This window comes from Apus apus, chromosome 12 (assembly GCF_020740795.1).
Source record: "Apus apus isolate bApuApu2 chromosome 12, bApuApu2.pri.cur, whole genome shotgun sequence".
Lineage (NCBI taxonomy): Eukaryota > Metazoa > Chordata > Aves > Apodiformes > Apodidae > Apus > Apus apus.
Window position 1 is genome coordinate 5,309,080 of NC_067293.1, and position 23,052 is coordinate 5,332,131.

The window sequence follows — 23,052 nt, forward strand, 5'->3', positions numbered from 1 at the left end:
TGGTTTTCCTGGAAGCTGCTCTCTTGCCCCTGGAGAAGATGGCAATTTCAAAAATGAAGCACTGAGTAACTGCAGCTCCCGTTCCCAAATTGTGTCAGGATGGCTGGCTTTTACTACCCTGAAAGCACTGGGGTTTTGGGGGGCAAGCCAGGTGCTCTAGATGTTTGGGGCCCCTCTAGTTTTATTGGTAGGGGTATGGGCAATGTTCTCTTTAGGGCTGCTTTCTGTGCTGCCTACTGCACCTGCAATCTTGCTGACAACAGAAGTGCTAGGTGCAGTTTTGCAGGTGCAAATAACTGTGATGCTATTAAAAATATATATAAAGCCAGGTGCACAGCAGGTGTAAGCAAGTAAATAAATAGTTATTGAATATTCACCTGTGTTCCCTTTATCTTTGTAAAAGTGCACCCGTGGTTGTCCTGCAACAGGAGGAAAAATGCAGGTCCTTCCTGTATTCTGAAATCTGCTTTTGTTTCATCCTGCGTTTTTCAGAAGGACTCATAAAATGGAGTTCTTCCCATGGAAGAAGGCCAATGGAGGCAACTTCTGTTTCTTTCCTTTGTTCGCCTGTTGTTTTTTTACCCTGAGCAAGGTGCCACAGCTCTGCTTCTTTCCCCGCTACCTTCTCACCAGTCACTTCACCCTCCTTTGAGCTGATCCTGTAGCAAAGTGACTCAATCATTCTATTTGTGGCACAACAGTCATTTTTCATTTCAGCAGCCTCTGTCAGAGGCTGGCGAGGATGACACCCTGGCAGGCCCCTATCTTCAGCAAGTGTTCAAGTAACCAGCAGGATCAGGCTCAAGCACTGGGTCAGACCTTCAGGTCCAAGTTAGCTCACATGGAAGACAATGAGTATTTTATTTCTGACTTCAGTGAGAACAAGGTCAGGCTTCAGATAACTTGTTTGCAGGAGTAAATGAAGCCTTTTATTCCTCCACTTCATTCCTCTGTGAAAGCTGTGTGTCAGAAAAGCATATGCTTGTTTTTGGTAGAATTAGCAAATTAGTGGATGGAGGGAGGGCACCAGATACAACACAGCGACATCTTAGGAAAGCGCTCGATACAAAAGCTTGCTGCAAAATTAATTCACACAGGGCTCAGATTAAAAGCTGGTTGCCAGGTCTCCAACAAAAGGAACGCATAAACAGCAGTGGGCTGCAAGGGGAGGGGATGCTGGGCTGCTGAGGGGCTGGAGTTGGGACTGGTGCTCCCTAACCCCTTCCACAACCAGTCAGCAGATGGCATAAATCCCAAATGGGGACCTGGAGCCCTGCTCCAGCCCAGAGGGCACTCTGGTCTCTGAAAAGACTCTGGTAGGAGGATGCAAACTGGCAGTGTTTTTAAGAGGTGTAACCTGGCATGATGGTGCCTGAACTCGCCTGGCTCCCCAACACCTTGCAGGCACTGGAAGTGCCTGTGAAGCACAGGAGAGCTGGGCACCTGTGGCAGCCAGCGGGCAAGTGACAAAACGATGTGGAGATTCTGCAATGTGAAGGGAGGCTTAAACCACCCACCCACAAAGACAAAACAATCAGTTCCCGGGTAGTGGAGGGGATGGATAAAATAGTGAGGAAGAGCTGGATAGCACTGGCTGACTTCAATATATTTTTCCTCTTCATGGCTTTTTTTTTTTTTTCAGAAATTGCATTCAGTTCATCAAATTTTAAACAAATAATTGGAGAGAAATTTTTCATTTATGAAAAAGCATTTCAGAGAACGATGTTTCACTCTTAATTTTCTGTAGAGAATTTTTCACTTGTGTCAATATTCCCCTCACTATTTCAGGCCACTTTACTACCACTACTGATGTTTGAAGGTAGCACAGAGAACAACCAAAGGCTGCCTCACAACCTCCAGAGACTCTCTGGACCATCCCTGACACAATATTCAATGAGTTTTACATTATCACACATACAAGCTACACATTATGGTCTGAGATTTTTATTTCCTTCTCTAGAGCATGTAACATTCATTTGGTAATGAAAGAAGTTGACACTTGTCAAATGCTGATGTCACCAGTATTTTGCTATCTCCTTTCAGAGATCTAAAAATAGAAACGACTCTCACAATGCTGGAATTGTCATATGCTAATTTGAAATCCTTTTGAAACCAGCTTTAAAACCTCCTTTGGGGAAATCTTGGAGCTGTTTGATTTCATTCTAGTTAGGGACAAAAGTGGATTCCAAGGAGACAGGTGCTTTGAGGAGCCCAGACTGCATCCCTGAGCTCACAGGGGGAGTGGGTGGGCTGGGATGCTGGGAAGCAGGCGTGGAGCCGGGTGGACAGCAAGTGAGAGGCACTGCCTGGCTGGCAAGGAGCCCAGGCAATGTAAACTGAGCAACTGAAAAGCTGCAGAGGAATTTGATGACGGAGACTAAATCCTGTGCAGAGAGAATGAGGGATCTCCTCCTGCGAAGGTGGTAGTGTTGGTGAGCGTGTGCATGTGTTTTGTGGGGTTTTTTTTATTCCTGTCCATGCTAGTCACTGCAATGAGGTGTGTTTTGGAGATGAGGCAGTTTGGATGCATGCAAAGGTGGAATAGCAGGGCTCTGAGCCCAGTGCGCTCCTGAGGAAGCAGGTCCCTGCTGTCCTCATCAGTGTAAATACCTGTTCAGTGCTTAAAGCAAGGGGGAAAGAACTGTCATAGTTCAAACAACTGAAAATCTGCAGTTTTAAACTGAGAGAAGCTGGATGTATCTGCATTAGCAGCACTTAATTTCTGCTTTTCATAGGGGTAAGTTCCCATCCGTCAGCTGCTCCCTGCAAAGTAGCAGCTCCTGGAGGACATCAGCCCTGGCATTGCAGCAAGCTACTGCTGAAATGCTCAGAGACCAGACCTTGTTCATGGGCGAGGCAGCAGCTAGAGGGCCACTTCTAGCTCACCTTGTGTAGGGAAGCAAAGCAGGTTAGCAGTTTTATATCAAGCATCCCACCTGCTCACTCATCCAACACCAGGTACACTGTCAGAGCCCCCCATGCCACCCTGCTCTGTGGTGCCACCAGGGCAGCCCTGCCTGCGTCTCACAGCTGGGGCTCTGCTGGAGCTCATCTTGGGGACTTCTTCATATCTCCAACCTGTGTCTTGATCATGACCCAGTGTTGTGTGTATTACATTCCCCAGATCCTAGGCTGGGGTTATTGGATTCTTTAGCTTGTAGAAAGGTTTCTCCTACTCCTGTCTCGCATGAAGCCTGCTGTTGGCAGCCATGTTCTTGTTCATTCCATAGGTGTTCTTAGATTCTCTGCAGAGATGATGGCCTGATGAGTTAAGTCGGAGGAGTTTTTTCTGTATTGAGACCACTGAGCAATTTTTTTCTCCCATCACACAGGCCAGAAGGAAAAAAGAAAGAAAAAAAAAACCACGACAATTTTTGCTTCCTCTTCCCTCCCTGAGAGAGGTTTCTCTGGACATATAAAAGATGATTCAGTTTCTACCCCGATTCTAGAAGCTCTGCCTGCAGACTGGGCAAAGGCAACAGAAATCTTTCCTTGGCAACTTGGGTGCAAAGAGTTGGGCTTTTGTCCATCCTTCCAGCCCCTTGGAGCTAGTCCTGCAGCCTTGTACTGCTCCCACCAAGGAGCTCTGAGCCAGCTCCTTAGCACAAAGATGTGGGCGTGGGAGAAGAACTCGTTAGGTGGGCGTGAGGAAATGAGAATTTAATTAGGATCTCAGCTCCCCAGCTGAGGTTAAGGACAGAACCCCTTCTGCATTCTTGCCTTCTAGGTTTAGGATGAGAGACTTAGTTGGAAGCTCTGGAAGGCAGTTTAGTAGTATGGAATTTCATAATAATCTTAGAATTTGTGGAAGAAATTTGAGCTCAATTAAACAAGATAAAGCAGCAAGCCAGAGCTGCTGCTCCATCCTTTATTTTGCAAGAACAGAGGCAAGTATCATCAGAGTCTGGCTGGAATTGTTGCCTGTGCTACATCTCCTATAAGTGATTTGTTAATTAGCAAAAATAGAAGTCAAGGAGTATCCATAAACAGCTGATTCCCACTGTCTCTTCACACATCACTGAAACATCTTGCATGCCCTGAATCCCTGTCTCACCCTGGTAGCACCTCTTGGTCTTCCAGCTTACCCCAGCCTTCAGTCTGAGTCCATCCCTGGACCCTATTTGCCAAATCTCACAGGTTTAAGTCATGAGTTACTGGCTTATTAATTCAGCTTCATCCCAGCCCGATGCTGTTGAAGGAAGGGACCTCCTGATCCATTAAGTGCAGGTCACTGTTGTCTGAAAGAGCCATAACAAAAGATTCTCTGTTAAACATGTTCCACTTGGGTCTCTCGTGTCCCCCAAGCCAGCTGACAACTTGCCAGATGCACAGCACATTTGGAATAGAATAAAGAGGTAGAAAAGCAAAACCTTGCAGCCAAGCCAATTCTGCTTTGTAGTCTTCCAGGGTGGAAAAATGGTTGATTTAGATGACTGGTACCTTGAGTACTAGTGTAGAAGAGTCTGGCTTTTTTCTTCTCCACCTGAGTGCATTGCACACTTATTTGTCAAAGGATGCCAATGCAAGCACAGATGCTTTTGGAAGCAGAGTGACCTTAGCAGGATTGTGCCAAAGCTTATGGAGTCAGTTTTGGGCAAACAAATGCGAGGGGAAAATATTCCATATCCTTGCCGTGCTCTTGGCTTGAACATGACCTCCAGGAGTTTGCAAAGATCAGGCTGTGTTAAAAGAATAGCAAAATTCACCACGGGTTTATAAATCCCTGCAGGCCCTTCAAAGTTTGTGCTTAGTGCCAGGCAGAAGGTGACATTTGCCAGCATGTTTTTATGACTGACTTTGAGAATGCACAGAGTAAAATTCAATTTTGTTTTTTTTCCCATGTTCAGCAAAACAATATTTTTGCCTCTCTCTCCTCTTAGTCACCAGAATTCCCTTACAAGTCTAACTTGCCCCATGGGGTAAGCTTGCACAAATCCTATAACACCCAAGCTGCTTCCATCCCTTCTCTTGCAAACTGTTTTGAGCTTTGGGAGCCAGGACTATCTTCACTTTCTTGGGAGCAATGAAATAGAAAAAGTTGCATGTGCAACTTAAAAAAAATATTTGGTTTACTGTGTGTTAGTCCCTGCATAATGACAGTTAATCCATAACTGAAAAAACAAGGTAAATGCCTGAACTGCTGGTTCTATCTCCTCTTCTATTAGGAAGGCAATGATGAGGGTATTTGTGCTATTTTCTTGCGTAGTCAATTTTAGGCAGCATCCTTTTGAAGCTAAAGGTATTGGGGAACATTCTGAGAAACTGGACATAAGGGGCCTGCATAATCAGTTTGTCTCTTGGTTTTGGTTTGTGTTCATGAACAGTCTCTTCGGCATTTCCCAGCTAGAGCACAGCAGAGGCTGGTGACCATTCTCACTAGGCATTTGCATGCAGGCAGACCCTTTTCTGGAGGGTAGGAATTTCAATGTAGACAAAGGCTGTTCTGTACCAATTAACATCAGCCCCAGAAACCAGTGCCAGGCATGTTTAGCTTTCTGGTATAGACACAGCTATGATGCAAACAGTGCAGTAATTTTATTTTGTAAGGGTGAGCTTGAGGAGAAAGGGACCTCACTTGCTTTAGAAACTCCTTAAAGGTAATAATAGTCTTCTCTCTCCCACCCAGTCTTTATTAGAGAGTCTGGATCTGCTCCTTTTGAATTCAGATGATATTTGGGGGAAATAATTTTTTGCCCCTTATACTTGTAGCTGGTGCATTTGTTTCTTCCAACACTATGGAGATGGTCTAGAGGATGAATGGGAAGCTGCAGACTTTCAGAGCTGAAGTTTGACAGAGTGAAATCTGCCTGGAGCAGGAGCTGAAAGGGCCTCTACCTTGGAGGCAGCCAGCAACAGGACCAGAAGGAGATGAAGACATTCAACCATGGCAGGTTTTAATAGCAGGTTGGGGCTCTGTGCTGCTCTGTGTCTGTGAACTTATATAATCATTCTAAATAAGACAGAGGAAGCCATTAATAAGTAAACAGTGATGAGGAGGATCAGAAGGGGAATGAAATGGGTGGTGGTGTTTATGTCAGAGAACTGAAATATTTGTGGAGGACTGACAGTTTGCAGAAACTTGAGCATTCACTTTTGAGCTGCAGCTGTGGTGGGACAGTTGTTTGCTGCTGCTCAGTTCAGTGTGCAGAGCAGGCAGCTGCAGAGGGACAGCAGGGTAAGGTTGCATTACCCTTTCTGTGCCAGCACCTGCTATGTCAATACAAGCTTCAGGTGGGCAGAGCTATCCTCATTGTCACAGAGACCTAGCACTCACCCTGTGTCACTTAGGTTTTCATGTCTGCTTTTCTAGAGATGCTCTCTACCTCTCCTGGGATACCACCAGAGCGAGGTATCCACGCTACTTTGGCTTCTGTGTGGATCCACTGTGTGCTGGCAGAGAAGGGGGATCTCCATCAGCCAACAGTCTGCCAGAGCTGCTCAACATCTCATGAATGCTTTTCCCTTTTTTCCTTTTTTGTGTTTTTTGGGGTTTTTTTTGTGATGTACGGTGGTTTCTCCACAGCCTTGTCTCCCCCCAGATGAACTGTGTCCATCTGTCAGCTGTGCAGCAGAGTTGCAGGGCAGTGAGGACTTGGCTGCTTGATAGCACAACTGCCTACAGACCTCAGGAGAAATTATTAGGGCAAGGGCATGAATGTCATCTTTGTGGGAAAGGAAGTATAAAGGTTGTGACATGTGAGGGGACTGACCCAGAGGCCTGTGGGTTGGGCAGAGATTGAAGGAGAAAAGGGAAGCTGGAAACAGAGGGTGGTGATGGTGGCCAGGCTCGTCAGCTGGAGGCAGCAGGTGTAGTTCACTGAGCTCCTTGTGCAGAGCACAGGCAAGCCTGTCCCCTCAGACAGCCAGTGGCTCTGGGTGTTGCTGTCAAAGCAGATGAAACTTCACACCACACACATTTTAGAATTTAAAAGGGGAGGGAAGTGGGGAGAGGAGGAGCGGGAAGGAGAAGACGCAGCCTGGCTGGGAGCCAGCACCTCTTGCTGAGGCCCCGGGGAAGGTGGCATCCATCCTTCCCCAGCGGCCCCTCCGGCCCCACACTCCCTGCCTCCTTTCACTTTGCTTGTGTCTCCTGGAGGCAGAGCTCTGTCTGGAGCTGTTTACAGGCAGTGGTTTGTTCTCTGTCTCCTCATCTGTGTTTTCACAGAGTGAGAATCCACTCCTCCTCTGCTTTCTATCTTTTAACCTCTTGTTCTTCAGCTCTTCTTCCCTAGGCTGCTTTACCTTTTGCTTCCCCTGATCCGTCTCCTCTGTTCCATTACCCCAGTGGCCTCTTGTCCTGCACTATCTCCTCTCCTGTCTCTCATCTCCACTCCTGACTCCCCCATCAGTGCTCATGCTGTCATCATTTTTTCATCATCTCCTCATTTTTCCACCTCTTACTTTCCTACCACCTTTATTGCCTGTTTGAGACACCCAAGAGTTCCTTAGTGTCAGTCCCCACCGCATATATCTCCATCCACTCCTCCCTATGCTGTCTTCTATGTGCCAAGCAAACACATCTCTTCACACAACAGCCCAGAGCATATCAAGGTAGTACTTTTATTCTCATTAAAGCATGAGGCAGAGGTTGGTCCTGTGGCCTCAGACCAGCCACCCTTCACATCTCTCCTGTTCTGCAGGAGCCCTCCATCCAGGTTGTCCTATAGTGCTGGTGTCCCTGGGCTTGCTGGGTGCACGTCACTGTGGGTACAGCACCACAGCTGAAATGCTCCAGACAAGCAGGTGGCCACAGCCCAGGACAGCCCTGTGCAGTTGTGCTACCTCTGCTCTGAAGACAGAACAAATCCTTCATCCTACGTGGTCCAAATTCTCACTTGCCCAAGCAGCATTACATGGGTACCAGGAGCTTGGGACCTGCAACCATTTGGGGTAGCTCTGAACTCTAGGTGTAGATACACCTGCCCTTTAATTGGAAGGAAAGAGAAATGATCTGACTTTTGAGGAAAGAGACCCTCTTAATCTCATTTTCCTCCTTTCTGTCCTAGCTGTCCTGAGGTGCTCTTCTTTTTGAATCATGAAGGCTGAATTCTGCCCTGATGTAAATCTCTGCTGATATAAATTGGTGTGATCTTGCAAAAATTATTGGAGTGGCTCTGGATTTATGCTGGCTATTAGTCTGAGCAGGATTTGGCGCATGGAGTGTGGAGCCATAGCTCACTGTGTCGTGCTCTGCATTTCCAGCCAGCACTGCAGGTGACAAGCAAGTTCTGCTGAGAGGCAAGAGGGTCCCTCTCTAACCAGAAAAAGCTTCCCCTGGTTGTCCTTTATGTGGCCAAGTTGGCCAGCCAGGCTGCAATTATGGGATGGATGCTGTGGAAAGGTTTTAGCCCTCAGGGTCCCACAAATGAGGTGGAAAATTTTCATTTAATACATTTTTGCATCTCACACTTCAGAAAAAGCTGCTGTTTCCCATGGATGAGGTGTAATATATACAGTATCTTCCGTGTGTGGCGCAGGGAGATGAGTCATAGTCCTTTGTGACTCTTTGGTCTCAGTGTCTGGCCAGGATGGACTCTGCACCTGCCACTTGGGGCTTTCCTGGCAAGGTGCAGCTCCTCCCAGGTATGCTTCGAATCTGCTCTTTCACCTTAGTCTCCCTGTGCCCAGCTTCCCTGATCCAGGTGGATTAGGGTGGGAGAGGCGTTGCATTTCCAGCCGCCCCCCTAGAGATATTGAACTGGGAGACTGTAAAACAATACATGCAATCCCAAAGCCACGGTGATAATTTTTGAGTGACTCCTGTCCTGTTATCCTTCTCACCAGCTGAGCTTTCTCCTCCACCCCAACAGCATTGCAGATAAAAGGGTTAAGAGCTCACTTGGCCCCCTTGCTCAGAGAGAGGGCAGTAGCAATGTTGTATCTAGACCCAGTGAGGATATATATAAATTCCCTCCGTCTCTTCAGATCTATTTATAGCACAGCAGGCAGTGGCAAAGGCTCTCCTCAAGGCTTCATCTCCTACAAACAGTCTTCACAGACAGCAGAGAGATAAATTTAGCACACGAGATTTCTTAAAGAGCCAGCAGCTCTGCAGGGCTGCTTGCCTGCCAAGCCACAGCCCCCGCCCCGACACCCCCACTGGGGCACCCTCTCCTGCAGGTGCTTAACTCCCTCCTTCTCCCCCCCCTCTCCAATTTTCTGTCCAGCTTCACCCATCCTCTCCCCCTTTCTCATGTCTTTTTCTTTCATTGATGTTTTTCCTTTTTTTGCTGGTTAGCCTTCTCATCCTCTCTGCTTTCTTGTTTTTCTTTTTTTTTTTTTTTCTTCTCTTTTCTCTCTCCCCAGCCACAGGGCTCAGAAGATAAAGCTTTCTCGTTAACAGTTCACTGGTTATGCCTACATAGTAAAAAATGTGTAGCTTGATTAATGCCTTCCAGATGGTTAATTGAAAAAAAGAGGGGGGGAATGCACCAATCTCTCCCCCCTCTTCAGCACTCTGCACAAATACATTGCACAGGAAGAAAACTGCATTGAAGGTTGAGGGGAGCAATATATTTGAGAAACAGGGGCGGGCAGCCTGATGACTCCAGGGCAGCGCTGCCAGGCTGTTGATTTGCTCTGTCCCTGCTTCGTGCCCTCTTCCTTCATCTCTCACACCCCAAAATTCCCCATCCCAGAATGTAATGCTTCCTCATATACATGTATCATACACTGTGGGCACCATGCTGCTCTGCCCCCACTCTGTGCTCTGACACCCCCAAAGCAACACTGACACTCATTCTCTCCCTGTATTTATTTTTCAGAGGGTGCACACAGTTCCCCATGTGTCTTTCATGAATCTTGATCATTCAGTTGGTTGCACAAGAGTGAGTCTGTTACCAGAGCTATGAACCCATAGGAGCAGAAGGGCCCCATTGGTGGGGTCTGGACTTTTGGATTTGGCAATTCCAAAGTGGGTATGATGGAGGGGGCATGGGTGTGGGGCTGCAAGAAGAATGATTGGGGTAACTCAGGAGGAATGGGGGGTGATAATGTGATCAGATATTCTCCATAGGTCATTGCTGGTTGATTTAATCAATGCATCTTCTATTTTATGGACACATGTTGGCTGTCTCCCTCTTACAGACTGACTTGCCTCTCCCCTTCCCGGCTGGCTGTAGCTCTGCCCACTCCTCCTTTCTTTGTCTCTCTCAAGGGAGAGACAGAGGAGGAATACAAATCCCTCCCCACCCCACTAATAGAGATACTGTCTTGCTGATGTGAGTCACGAAGGTTTAAGCCATGCAGCGGAGGGTGAGCTGCATCCAGCCCTCCACCCTGCACACCTCTCACCATGGATCTCCCTGGTTTCCAGGGAAACAGCGGCCCCAAATGCTGCTGCTTGACTTTCACGTCTCCCTTCCATTTCTCCTTTTTTTTTTTTGTCTTTTTTTTTTTTTTTCTTTTTTTAAGAAAAAGCACACAAGTGATTTATTTATTTTTTCCCCTCCCTTCTCTTTTCAGGATCACCACCACAGCTGCTTGCATGATGGACCTGAGGAGGTACCCCCTGGACCAACAGAACTGCACGCTGGAGATCGAGAGCTGTGCGTATCCCTCGCGCCCCGCGCTCTGCCACACGGTGTCACCCGGTGTCACCTGCCCCAGCCACAGCTTCCTGCTCATGGGATGCCTCCCAGGGGTGTTATGGGCCACCTCTCCTGGAGGATGTCCCCTGGGGCAGGACCGGGCTCCCTCATCCAGACTCCATCCTGAGGGGACCTCGTGGGTGAAATGCCCAGGAAAATGGAGCTCTAGCAACAGGCTAGGTATTAAATTCACTCTCACCCTCAGGAGGACAATGGAAGCCTCCCTTAGTCCCAAGAAAGCCCTGGCAACCTGCCCTCGGTCATGGCTGGCCCTGCTCTATGTGGGAGGTAGGACCCAAGTCCTCGCACAGTCCTTCTCCAGCTGGATCTTCCCTTGACTCCTATGGAAACCCCTCCTGATTGTGCTGGCAGAGGAGGTCCAGCTCCCCCTCATAAAAATGCACCGCAGCATCCCCACAGGAGCGGTCCAGAGCAGCAGATCTCAGGGTAGTGATGATGCAGCTTCAGTGGTGATTATCAGAGAGTTGCTTTTTTCATAAAGAGGTCCCACAGCATCCATGGTTGGAAGGCACCGAGCCCTGTCTGCACCTGGGAGCCCCCTTCCCACTGGCTGCTCAGGTTGCTCGGGATGCGCGGCCATCGCGGTGCTTGGCGTGGCAGGTAATGGGATGTAAATGAGGTCCTGCTGGAGGCACTAATGACATGTCATTTCTGGCACTCCTTAGCATTTTGAGAATAGTTTACGGTACAACCAAGAAAACAGAAGGCAGAGAATTACCCACAGTTCCCCATGTTGCAATTTTGTTCTTAATGGGACATGTCAAGCCAATTTGTTAGTTGAAGCTGCGTTTCCTTACAATATTTCTAAGATCCACGCAGAGATGAAAAGATTCAATTGTTCCCCTTCCTCAGAGCTTTTGTCTTTCAAACACTTGCACATTTGAAATCCCCAGGGCTCCATTTTGTTTGCTTCCAAGTCCATACAACTCTGGAATAACAGTCCTTTCATGGTTGACTTAAAAAACAAAGTCTATTTTAAAAACTCTAAAACAAACCACCCAAATAGCCCTTTTGTGGCGGAGAGGTGCTGGGTTTGTAGCAGTGGGCAGCTGGGTTTTCCTTCTCCACAGCAGCTGGATGCATGTACCTGCAGGAGCTAAGCCAGTGGCTGGCACTGCCTGTTGATCCCATCCCTCCAACACAAAAATAGTCCTCATTGCACATACCCCTGCTTAGTTGTGTGCCAGGATTCAGCAAAAACCTGATGAGGCAGGCAGCAAACAGGTTGTTAATCTGACGTTTTAAGATGTCTTATCAATAGTTTATGATATTTCAGTTTGAAATGACTTGTCTTTGTGAAAGTTCTTTTACTTTTTAAAGGTAAAATGGAAATTTGGTTTTCTTTTTAAAGCTGGAAATCAAAGTGAAACATTTATTTTTAGACCGAACAACCTTTCCCTGTAGAATCACTTTAGAAAATGGCTTCCCAAAAATAATGTTTGATTTCATCTTGCATAATGTCATAGTTTAAAAAAAAAAAAAAATATTGGTGCCCAATACCAGCAAGTCATTGAATAAGGGAGTAGAGTTAGTTAACTGCGAGGTCTCCTAAAATTAGTTGCTGTGACATCTTCATTGCCAATCAGGAAGTAAATGTGAAGTCACTGTTGTTAAATTTGTGGATGATGAAGATAGCAGTCTGCGTGGCTTGCTGGCTGCACATTTGAATACTTCCCAATTTGAATCCATCCAGAATGCATTTGAACACAGCTAAATGTGGAGGTTTGTGCCTGGGTGCGGGAGCCCAGGCAGGGCTGCCAGGCTGAGGAGCTTGGACCTGTGGGTATCAGCTGGGGCATACGATGGGCAGCACCCCTGAGCACTGCTGCTGGAGGCTTCATAGTAGAGCTCTGGCAGAGAGCTGGATCAAACCTTGGTTATATAAACCAGGGGAGCTGTGAGTCAGAGCAGGGAATGCTGGTGAGACAGGGAAAGGGGCTGCTCTGCCTCTATTTGGGTTCCAAAATTGAAAAAGAAAGTTGAGAAATCAGAGGAGGTTGGGAAAAGATGCTGAAAAGTGGTTCAATTGCTAAAGCAGATGTTTTGCAGTGAGAAACCTAGATAGCTCAGTCTGGTTTGTTTACTGCAAAGGAGGTGGAGAGGTGACTTGTTTACAGGCTAGGTGCTCCTCTGCAGAGGGGGAGTGCTGGGTGGAAAGGGCTTGGTAGCCTCCTCAAAAAATTCAGAACAACCACCAGAGAGTCTAAGAGTCTGAGCCAGATGAATTAAAATGTAAAATTGCACATGATGTTTTTAGCTGTGAGAGCGTTTGAGCTGCTGAAATCAATGACTGGGAGGAGTGGGGGACTTGGCTGTTTCTTGCTGCTTTTCACACTTGGTGCTCCAGGAGAGATGCTGCAGCCAGATGCAAATACCGGTTCCTGTGCTCGCAGCCAGGGTACTCAAGTCAGTGCAACAGCCTGTGATACCACAATGTCTGCAGCAGATGAGATGATAACCTAAAGATCCTGAATCTCTGTGGGCTCGTGGGTGTGAGCACTGTATCACTTACTGCCATGAGAGCAGGAGCATGCAATAGGGAAGGAGGTGGAGCCCTGGCTTAGGTGATTTACACCAGAAGCAGATCTGGCATGACATTTGGAAGATTGTTATTAGTTTTTAGCACCCGTGAATAAGCACAGGAATGACTGAGAGCGCATGAAGTGGGCTCGAAGACTACACAGTCATCAAATAATTCAGTTTGGGAAGAGACCCCAGGGTGCCTTTAAGTTTAGCCCCAGTTCAAAGCAGGGTCAGTTATGAGATAGGTTGCTTAGCCCTTTGTCCTCTCAGGAGCTGCAGGATGACAACTATTCTCAAGGGTTCAGCTCTGATCTGGGGTAACCCTTGGACCCTAAGGCTAGAAAGAAGCATTTTTCCCTCTATGGTATAATGAACAGCTCTTCATTCTCCTGATCCCACTAATACACTGGTGCTAGATTTGGTGGCAGCTCTCCCTAGTGGATGTTAGCCTTGCTGGGTATTGCTGGCCAACTGTCTGCTTGTGGACAGGGCAGGCTGTCATGCTGCAGTGCAGGTCATGAATAAAAGCTTTCTGTAGTTGAAGTACAGGCTCTAAAGAAGCCTTGCACCGTGCCATACCAAAGCCTGGGCATATCTTGCTGTTTCTTTGCACACAGGTACTCCCATGTGGCTCTGCACTTAGAATAAGAGACCACCCCTTGTGCAGCAACAGCCACAGAGCTTCAAAACCCAGCTTGCCACAAAGATTTTGAATTTTCAAGTCAAGAGATGAGTCCTGGCCCACAAGGGCAATGGGCAGGGTTGTGAACATCACACTACTAGGAGAAGAGCTGCATGATTTCGTTCCCCTCATTCCCCATGAGTCCAGAGCATCTGGAGAGTCTTTCTCCTGGTACTGTGGCTTTGAGCTGCTCACCACTTCCAGTTTGTACAACCCTGACTGGCTTGTATACTTCGGGGTTAAAGTAAGAGCCTGTACCCTTGGCTGAGTTAAAAAATCCATTACCCTGAAGCATAAGGATCTTTTCTCCCACTACTGCTCCTTTCAGCCAGCACTTGGTAAAAGCAGACCCCAGTCTCAGAGAAGCTGTCCACTTCCCGACTCCAAATTTTGCCTGAAAGTGCTTAGAAGCAGGAGATGCTCTGATGCTTAAATTTATTTTCAACCACCGATGTAAATCTTTTTCTCTCTGGGAATTTTTAATACTGAGATGCTCTGTTTACCTTGTCCCCAGCAGAATGCATTGTGTGGTCTCCCCCTTCTGGTAAAAGGAGGCAGTTTTTGAAATGCAAAATGCTGTGTTTGATGTGGTTGGCAGAGGCTTCTGATGCAAAAGCCCCTGTCCTGTCAGTCATGGAGATTATGTAGTGCAAGTCGAGGCTTGATAGGCCACTTCTCACCTTGTTCCTCTGAATTCTAGCCAGAAGTGGGAGTTCTGACTAATTTTTTTTCCTCTTTTCCTGGGTACTGTACTGCGAAGCTCAGCTGAAGAAGAAAAGTCAGCAGAGAGGGGCTAAGCTTGCTGTCTGATGCTGTGGGCTTTCCTTTGGATCCTCTTCCAGACCACCTTAGTGATCACGTTGTCAGCTTAATTCTCTCTCTGTGCTTCTTCATCTCTGCAGATGGTTACACTGTTGATGACATTGTCTTCTTCTGGCAAGGAAATGATTCTGCTGTCACGGGGATGGAGGTGCTAGAACTGCCTCAGTTCACTATTATTGAGCAGAGACTCGTCAGCAGGGAAGTGGTCTTCACCACCGGTGAGTCTCGGCTGAAGGGATGTGATGGAACTTGCAAACCTTCTGCTGATCAACATCAATGCAGTTGTTCCTCTGATTCAGATGCTGAGGCACTAACTTAGGATCTAGGCTTCAACTTAAGATTCTGTTCCTTTGGAAAAGAGGCTTCTTCTGTGCCCACCACACTTTTGGCTGCTTCTCCTGAGAGACTTATAAGATCAGGGTGTTGTTTTTTTTCTGCAGTTGTTTTCATTTCTTAGTCAAAACACCAACTGAGCTCAAAACAGAACCTCTTTAGAACGTTCTCAGCTTTTACCTTATTTTTGTATGCTTTGCAACTGGCTCTCAAAGCTAATGCAGGTGCAATAATAAGCAGAAGAATATATCCATTGAAAAGCAGGGGGCCTATGAATTGATGCAAACCCATCTGCACACAGCAATAAAAAGATTGGAGAGAATACCCTGGATGATTCAGATACTGCCAGTTGGAAAGTTGGAGAGGCTTGGATTTTGGTTGCTGTCTTCATTTTGATCTGGCATGGAGTTCACTGCCAGAACAGTGTGCCACACACCTGTTAAATAGGACAATTTTTGAAATGCTATGAAATCACATCCTGAGTCTGTATCAGCAGTGGTGGCAGAGGGTGATGTTGTTACAACAGTGCTTTGGGGGCATGCTGGGAGAAGGGTACCATTGCAGTGGTAATCTAGAGACCACAACAGGATGCAGTATTCCTCCAAAAGAAGTTTGAAGTCTAAATAGGTAAGACCTTCAAAAAAAGGCTGGTGAAGTATTGTGTTCAAGCTACACAAATGGCACATAATGGTGAGAGAATGTAACCTCCTTTTTCCCAGTCTACCCCCTTGATCATTAAAGACTGTTGTTCTCTTGTTGCTTTAGCTGCCAAACCATGATTACACCCATTTTTCAGGCTGCTGCATTGCCTAAGGGATGGAGGTAGGAAGGAGGAATGACTTTTTGGACTTTATTTCACAGCAATGGGAGAGGTCATGCTTTGTCCTCCTCCAGTGAATGTACTTTAAAAGTACTTATTGTCCTCTCTATCCTCATTAGGTTTTCTAGAAGATGAGGAGGAATTTACAACTTGGAAAAAAACAAAAGGCCTACAGATTAACTCACAGTATTCTATTTGCATATGAATTTGCCCAGGCTGACCATAACCCATTTTTAGAACAGCAGGGGGAAAATATGATTCAAATCTTCATTGCTGTTTGGAGGAAAAGTTACCACTTGAAACACTGGAAAACCATCTCACTGCATCCAGATATAGGGTTGAAATCTCCTGTGTAAACCTGGATCAAATTGGCACATACCATAATAGCAATTTCAGCACTGAACAGACATTATCCCATGATGTCTGATACAGTAACATAACTTATGTAGAGTTTCCTTGCTAGTTCTGAGCCAACTGGGCAGACTCTGAAGAGCCCCCTTCCAAAAAACGATGAGTCTGCAAAATGAAATGAAGAACAAAAGACAAATTTCCCATTATCCCTGCCTCTTGAGAACATTTTCCAAATAAAATTTCAATTCCTAACCTAAGCTCTTGCCATAAATACAGCCTTACCCTCATCTCCAACATCACCTCCCTTGAATTTCTTATTGACAGGGTCATATCTGCGCTTATCCTTGAGTTTCCGGATTAAGAGGAACATTGGTTACTTCATCCTGCAGACTTACATGCCATCTATTCTCATCACCATCCTGTCCTGGGTCTCCTTCTGGATCAATTATGATGCTTCTGCTGCACGGGTGGCACTGGGTAAGTGCTTTGTCATTTTATGTTGGAGAAGGTGAGTTTTTGAGGGACATCAGCTAGGACAGCTCTTAGAAAGAAAACACCTGTTTTAATAAGGTAGTAGCTAAGCAAGACACGTGGGCCCATCAAACCTGTTGTCACAAATGAAGAAAATGTTTTCTGAGAACAGACTTTAAATTTTCAGCCCAAAGAGTTAGGTTGTGGGTTTGTTTTTTTCATTCAGAACTATCAGTACTCCCCAACCTTGAGTCTGTATTATGTGAATCAGTAGAAGTCTTGTCATAAATTTCTGTGGGTGCAAAGTTATAACAAAAGCATGAATGGTCACAGCTTCTCGGATATGTGAAACTCTGACACACTGTGAGCCCTCCAGTTCCTTCAATCTGATTTGGACTTGTTTTCTTGAAGAGAATTCTGGTCACCTCTTGGTCAACAGGTGTTCCAGGACCAGTTAGTTGGATGATAAATGCTGAAGGTGGGTGGTCAAAGAGTAGTAAGAATGGTGTGTGAATGGCTGAAAGATGAAAAAATAAGTTATATGATACATTTTCATGACAACTTAGGCCAAATACAGGCATTTTTGTAGCTGAAGACCTTCATAACCGAGGTAAATATGGTACAGTAGTTAAAGTCTAAGTTCTTTTTAAGCACATGCTCACCTGAATACAAACATTTTCCTATAAGAGGAAAACAGAATGTGGTCTTTTGGGCAATAGAAGGGAAGTGGGGGTGGATTGCAGATGAAGATTTTGAAGAAAGAACAGGAGAAAGGGGAGATGGCTGGTGTTTGAGAACAGGGCTGTGTGATGTGATAGAAAGTTCAGAGGCAATGGAGCACAGGTAGAGGCTGGGTCTTGCAGAAAAGTTTGGGGGCTTAAATTACTTCTAGGAGAAGACAGAGTTTGAGAAGATTCAGAGGAGGAATGGTTTGTCAAAAGATGTAAAATACATTATTTGTGCTTGGAGAGGCTGGAGGTGGGAGACAGGGAGGGGACAAAAAGAACATGGTCAATTAAAAGAGTGGCATTGACAAGAGTAGTTGAGAGAAGAAAAAGAGACTATGGCAGACATTGTTGGCACAGTGAAAGTACAAGCAGAAAGGTGGACATAAGATGCACAGCTGTTGAATTTCTGCTGACATCTGGATTCAAAGCAGAAGGCAGAAGAAAAACATTGTAGATCAAATCTGGAGCAGCTCCCCCTAAACTGTTCCTGACAACTCTCTATCTGACCCTTGCAATTTGTCCAGTTCTTATGGAGAAGTGGAGAATATTCTAGTCCCTCTTTCTTTGCCCCAGATTTCTGTGTATTTAGACTAAACACATTGTCTAAATATAGACAATGTAATATATTGTGTGTATATAAATACATACAATTCTGTTTATTGAAGACTATTAGATTTTTAAAACTTGTATGAGGAATAACACTGAAGACATGATAAGAATGAAGGGGAAACAGGACAATCAGATGTCCAGGATGTGCAGACATGTTTGTGAACCATCACTGTAGAGGAAGAGCTGAAACCAGACGAGCAAATTAGGGTCATGGATATTAAAACAGCTGCCACCACGGAGAGGAGGGGAAGGAGGAGGGATGCTAGAAGAAAAGGAAATCAGCAAAGTAGTAAGAAAAGCAAGACAGCTGAGCTAGAGAAGCAGAAAAAGAAGACTAGGTTGAAGAGGAAAAGTTACTGCCCCCAAAAGAAGCATGAAGGCTCATTGCTCTCTTTTTGAAGCTGGCAGAAGACTGTCAAAGAGACAGATCTGAGGCCACCTGGCAGTCCAGAGAGGGGAAGAGGCTGAGAAGAAATGAACTAAGAGGACTGAAAGTAAGATTTATCATGGTGCACTAGGTTTTTGGAGACTGAGTAGATGAGGAAAAAAGGTGTTCGGTGAGACCAAAAGATGTTTGTTTAAGATGCAGAAAATACCAGTAAGGCTAAAAAGCGGGGGTGTGAGAACCATGGAAGGAGTGTGTATGATGGTAATTTAAGTAGTGAGTGGTAAAGCTGGTGAGAGGAAGGTGGGAATTGATGGGGTCGAGGATGTAGATGGTCTATAAAGCGGACAAAAAAATAGAGCCCCATGAAGAGGGAGCCTCTTCACTCCTGCTCCTATTCATGGCACTGGAAAGAGACAGCAGATTATAAATTAAAGGAAAATATACTGAGGCATTCAGTAGCTCCCAGGGAAGCCTGATGAGTTCATGCAGTAAAGAAAAAGGGAGAAGATGATGTTGAGAGACTGAGAGTAAAACTGAGTATTTCCTACCATCTTGAGAAAAAGAGAGAGGATCAGGGAGGACTTAAAGAACGAAGATCCAGAGGATGTTCATCCCTGTCATCCTGATGATACCCAGCTTTGATGTTTTTTTCCATTGTTGTCACCTGGTTTATTGTCTGCAGTAATTTGTCCTGGGCAGCTGGGCTTAGAATACTGACAATTTTCATTGCAGTTGCACTGCTCCCATCCTTCCTGAGGTTGTCCAGCTGGCAGGAGGGATGGGGAAGCTGAGAATGGCATTTCAGGAAACCATTGCACCTCAGTAACAGAGCACCTACCCTCTCCTTACAGGGGTCACCACGGTACTCACAATGACTACCATCAACACCCACCTGCGGGAGACTCTCCCCAAGATCCCTTATGTCAAGGCTATTGATGTTTATCTCATGGGCTGCTTCGTCTTCGTGTTCCTGGCCCTCCTGGAGTATGCTTTTGTCAACTACATATTCTTTGGGCGAGGCCCCCGGCAGCAAAAGAAACAGAGTGAACGGATCAGCAAGGCCAACAACGAGCGCCACCGTTATGAAGAGAAGAGGGTGAGAGAGCAGGTTTGTCCCCTTCTTTCCTTGTGACAGGAGAATCGCCGTGTGACAGGACTCACCACTCTTCATTCAGTTTTGGGTGAGCTGTGGAGCAGCCTTTCTCCTCATCGTGAGAGATGAGCTCCAGTTCCCCTGTCTGGTGATTACTGGGAATTTTTTCTCCTTGATCATTTTGTCATCATCCTCAAGCCTGTCTCATCAGGACCATCCTCTTGCACAGAGCAGGTGTACCCAAATGTACCCCTGTGGCTTTTGGTCCCATGGTGTTTGCAGAATCACACTACTCTGCTCAAGTGTTTGCTGTGAGCACGTGCGGCTAGTTCTTCTATCCCAGCATCAGTGGACAACATTTTCAAATGCAGAAGTCCAGGTTCAGAGCTAACAAATGACCCAATCAGAAGCATTGTTACACAGGCAACAGTTCAAAATCATCCTTGATGGGGTTGCCCTGTGCGCATTGCCCACAGGACATCCCCAGTACCTTTCTCTCTGTCTTCCCTGTTCTAGGTTGACCCTTACGGTAACATCCTCCTCGGCACTCTGGAGATGAACAACGAGCTGCTGGCCACGGACATGATGAGCAGCGTTGGCGACTCTCGAAACTCTGTCATGTCCTTTGAAGGTTCAGGAATCCAGTTCCGCAAGCAGCTGGCCTCTCGGGATGGGTTTGGTCACCACCCAACCCTGGACCGCCATGTCCCGCTGACCCACCACGCTGCAGCCCGCAACCGTGCCAACTGCCGCCTCCGCCGGCGGTCATCGAAGCTGAAGCTCAAAATCCCAGACCTGGCAGATGTCAGCACCATTGACAAGTGGTCACGAATCATTTTTCCAATCACCTTTGGATTCTTCAACCTTGTTTACTGGTTGTACTATGTAAATTGATGCCTGCAGCCTCCAAGAGAGATAGGGACAGACACTCAGACAATGACAACACAGGAGTGTTGTGGTCTTTTGGGTTTGGGTTTTACTCTTTACTATCATTACCATTTATTCCTTTGAGTCATTAGATTTCTTCTAAGCTTACTTTTCTCTTTTCAGCACATGTAGAACCACGGAGTGTGGGGGGAATAAGGGAGAGAAGGGTGTATGGGAGGGGCTCTGGTTTCAGGGAGGGATGTTTGTCTCAATTTTGGTTTCCTGCTGAAGGACTTAAATCATTGTAAAAAACAAACAAACACATACAAAAAAAAAAAAAGAGGAAAAAAAAAAAGAAAAATACAGAAAAAAAGAAAAAACACCAAAAAAAAACACAGAAAAAAAGAGAATTTTTTTAAAAGGGGGGAGGGATATTTAAAGAAATTGAGTAAAAAACTGATGGGGCGATAGGTTATCTTTGGCTGTGCTCACTAATGCTCTATCTTCACTTCCATTTCGCTACTGAATTTCATCTTTCTCTTCTCAGTCTCAATATATTTTTTGATCTGTCTTCTGTCACTGTTCTTAACCCCTTCATGTTTGTTCTTTCATGGATTCATGAAATGCTGGGGCTCCATTCTCATGCTATGAGATTTCTCTTTCATTTTTCTCTCTCCCTCTCTCTTGCTTACAAGCCTAAAAGAATCTTTTAAACCAACAAATAAAAATATTTATTTTGGAAGAGCTGGGAAAGGGGGAGGACAGGGCAATTATTTGGGAGGGAAGGGGCAATGTGGGGTTATGGGATGGGGGAGGAGGGAGCTCATCAGAAACAAAGGCACATTTGCAAATTGCCTTTTTCCACCTTCAGGAGTTTGCAAGCTGTTTTTCCTGGTATGAATGTGGGGGTGTGTGGGGCACATCTGTGTGTGCCTATGTGAACATGTATGTAGATACATGTGTGTGCGTGTGCAAGCATGTTTTCTGGGGAGGGGTGCTGGGGAGGGGGGTTTTGTAATGTTTTTTGTAGGAAGAGAACACAGATGACATTTAACTGGCAGTGTTCTGGGGGGAATAGCAGGGGTTTGTTTGCTCGTGGCAGCTTTGAATGGTTGGAGATCAGACTCCCATCTTGTGTTCCAGAGGCAGAGCTGGGGAAGCAGATTGTGCAAATATATACTTGCTGAGGAAGGAGAGGACTTTGGGATCAGCAATGAGACAGTGCTGCTCTGCACTGCTGGCTTCTGAGGTTTAGTAGAGTAAGCTGATTCAGTCCTGAAAGGAGGGGTTGTTCTTAATCATTCCCACCCTGCATCTTTCTTACTGAGTTTGGGGAGAAAAGGAGTTGCAGGACTGAAATCTCAACCCTTCTCCCTCTCTGCCTGTTCTTTGTGCTGGACAAGGGACTTCCCACTCCAGCCCACTGAATGACCACAGCCTAAGGCAAGGTGCAAGGAAAGGTGGATGTTGTTTTGTTGTGGTTCAGAATGAAAAAATCTGAAAATGTTAACTGTCACCTTTCCTAAGTAGTTCAGAGAGAAATGGTGGGCTGGCTCCCTCTGATCTGTTCTGCTTCTAGCAGGCCTTGCTTTATGTCTGCTAACACATGTAGAGTATAGAGAAGAGCACCCTGTGTCCCTTCTTGCAGAAGATGTAGGATGCAGTAGAGTTCCATGGAGCCCATCTTGCTGGAAGACAATGGTCTTCAAAGGCTGGGCAGGGTGAAGGTTGCAATGAAAATGCTGAGCTTGTCAGTGCTTGTGGAAGCCCCTAAGTCTTTAGCAGCTTCCACCCACAGGCACTCATTTTAAAGGTTCAGAAGGGTAATGGCCTTGGACAGCAAGGTCAGCTTTTTCCAAAGGAGCCAGTGACTTTCAGGAAGATCACTGAATTATTGGCCACTTTGGCAATCACTGATGATTGAAAATCTCCCTTATAATATTAATAAAAGCCATGAAGATACTAAATTCACAAGTGCAAAACTTTAACCCCAGGGTCATTCTGCCATTCCTGGAGTAAGGACCAGAACCTTGTTCTTACCTGATGGAGGTTTTTACATGTCAGATACAGAAACACACACACTGCCTTGAATCCAGCCATCCCTTTATCTTCCTTTTCTCTCGATTCCCATGGCTTGATGGAGCAGAGTGATCCTCTGAGACCAGAGAAACTCCTGTTTTTCAGGTGACAGAGGCACCTAATGCACATCTTCTCATTCACTAGTTTGTCTGTACAGTGTTAGGAAAATGTGAGTCACTGCAGGCCTGACAAGTCATGAAAAGTTTTGCCTTGACTGCAATGAAGTAGGATCAGGGCTCATCAGAGTAATAAGTATTGTTATTTTTATAACAGGAATGTGTCTTATGCATTTTCCACTAACAGAATCCTCTGCATAAAAGCAGAGCATCCATCCTTTTCAGTCACCCCTAATCTCTGTCTCCCTCTCTCATGTTCATGCATGCACACACTTCGTCCAGGCCTCCCTGCACTCACCAAGGTTTTAGCACAATTGTTAAATCAGGCTTAGATTCCCAGCTGCCCTGCAGAACAGCCTCTTGCTGGTTTCCACATTCAAGAGCAGTGCTGTAGAAAACAAATTTTTCAAATGTTATTGTAGTTTATGGTCTTGATGGGTCTGTATAGGAATAAAAGTCTGAAGACTGAATTGTCCTGGGTGATAGGACTAGGGTTGGATTGGGTGGTTTTGTCTACCTGATAGGCAGGAAATTAAAGCTTGGCCAATGTAGAAAATTAC

The 23,052-nt window shown here is 45.9% G+C and overlaps 1 protein-coding gene across 2 annotated transcripts in view; it reads left to right on the plus strand.

The window, feature by feature from the left end:
* LOC127389688 (gamma-aminobutyric acid receptor subunit beta-4) overlaps window positions 1-21,039 on the plus strand; it is a 69,110-nt gene extending 48,071 nt beyond the window's left edge. Inside the window, exons 5-9 of one of the 2 annotated variants that reach the window (XM_051630423.1) lie at window positions 10,465-10,547; window positions 14,718-14,855; window positions 16,466-16,618; window positions 19,189-19,445; window positions 19,947-21,039. In XM_051630423.1, the coding sequence (XP_051486383.1) occupies window positions 10,465-10,547; window positions 14,718-14,855; window positions 16,466-16,618; window positions 19,189-19,445; window positions 19,947-20,324 (1,009 nt within the window). In that variant the 3' untranslated portion in view covers window positions 20,325-21,039. The remainder of the gene's footprint in view (window positions 1-10,464; window positions 10,548-14,717; window positions 14,856-16,465; window positions 16,619-19,188; window positions 19,446-19,946) is intronic. The other variant, XM_051630424.1, reaches the window with a different exon arrangement.
* The last annotated feature ends 2,013 nt before the right edge of the window (window positions 21,040-23,052 follow it).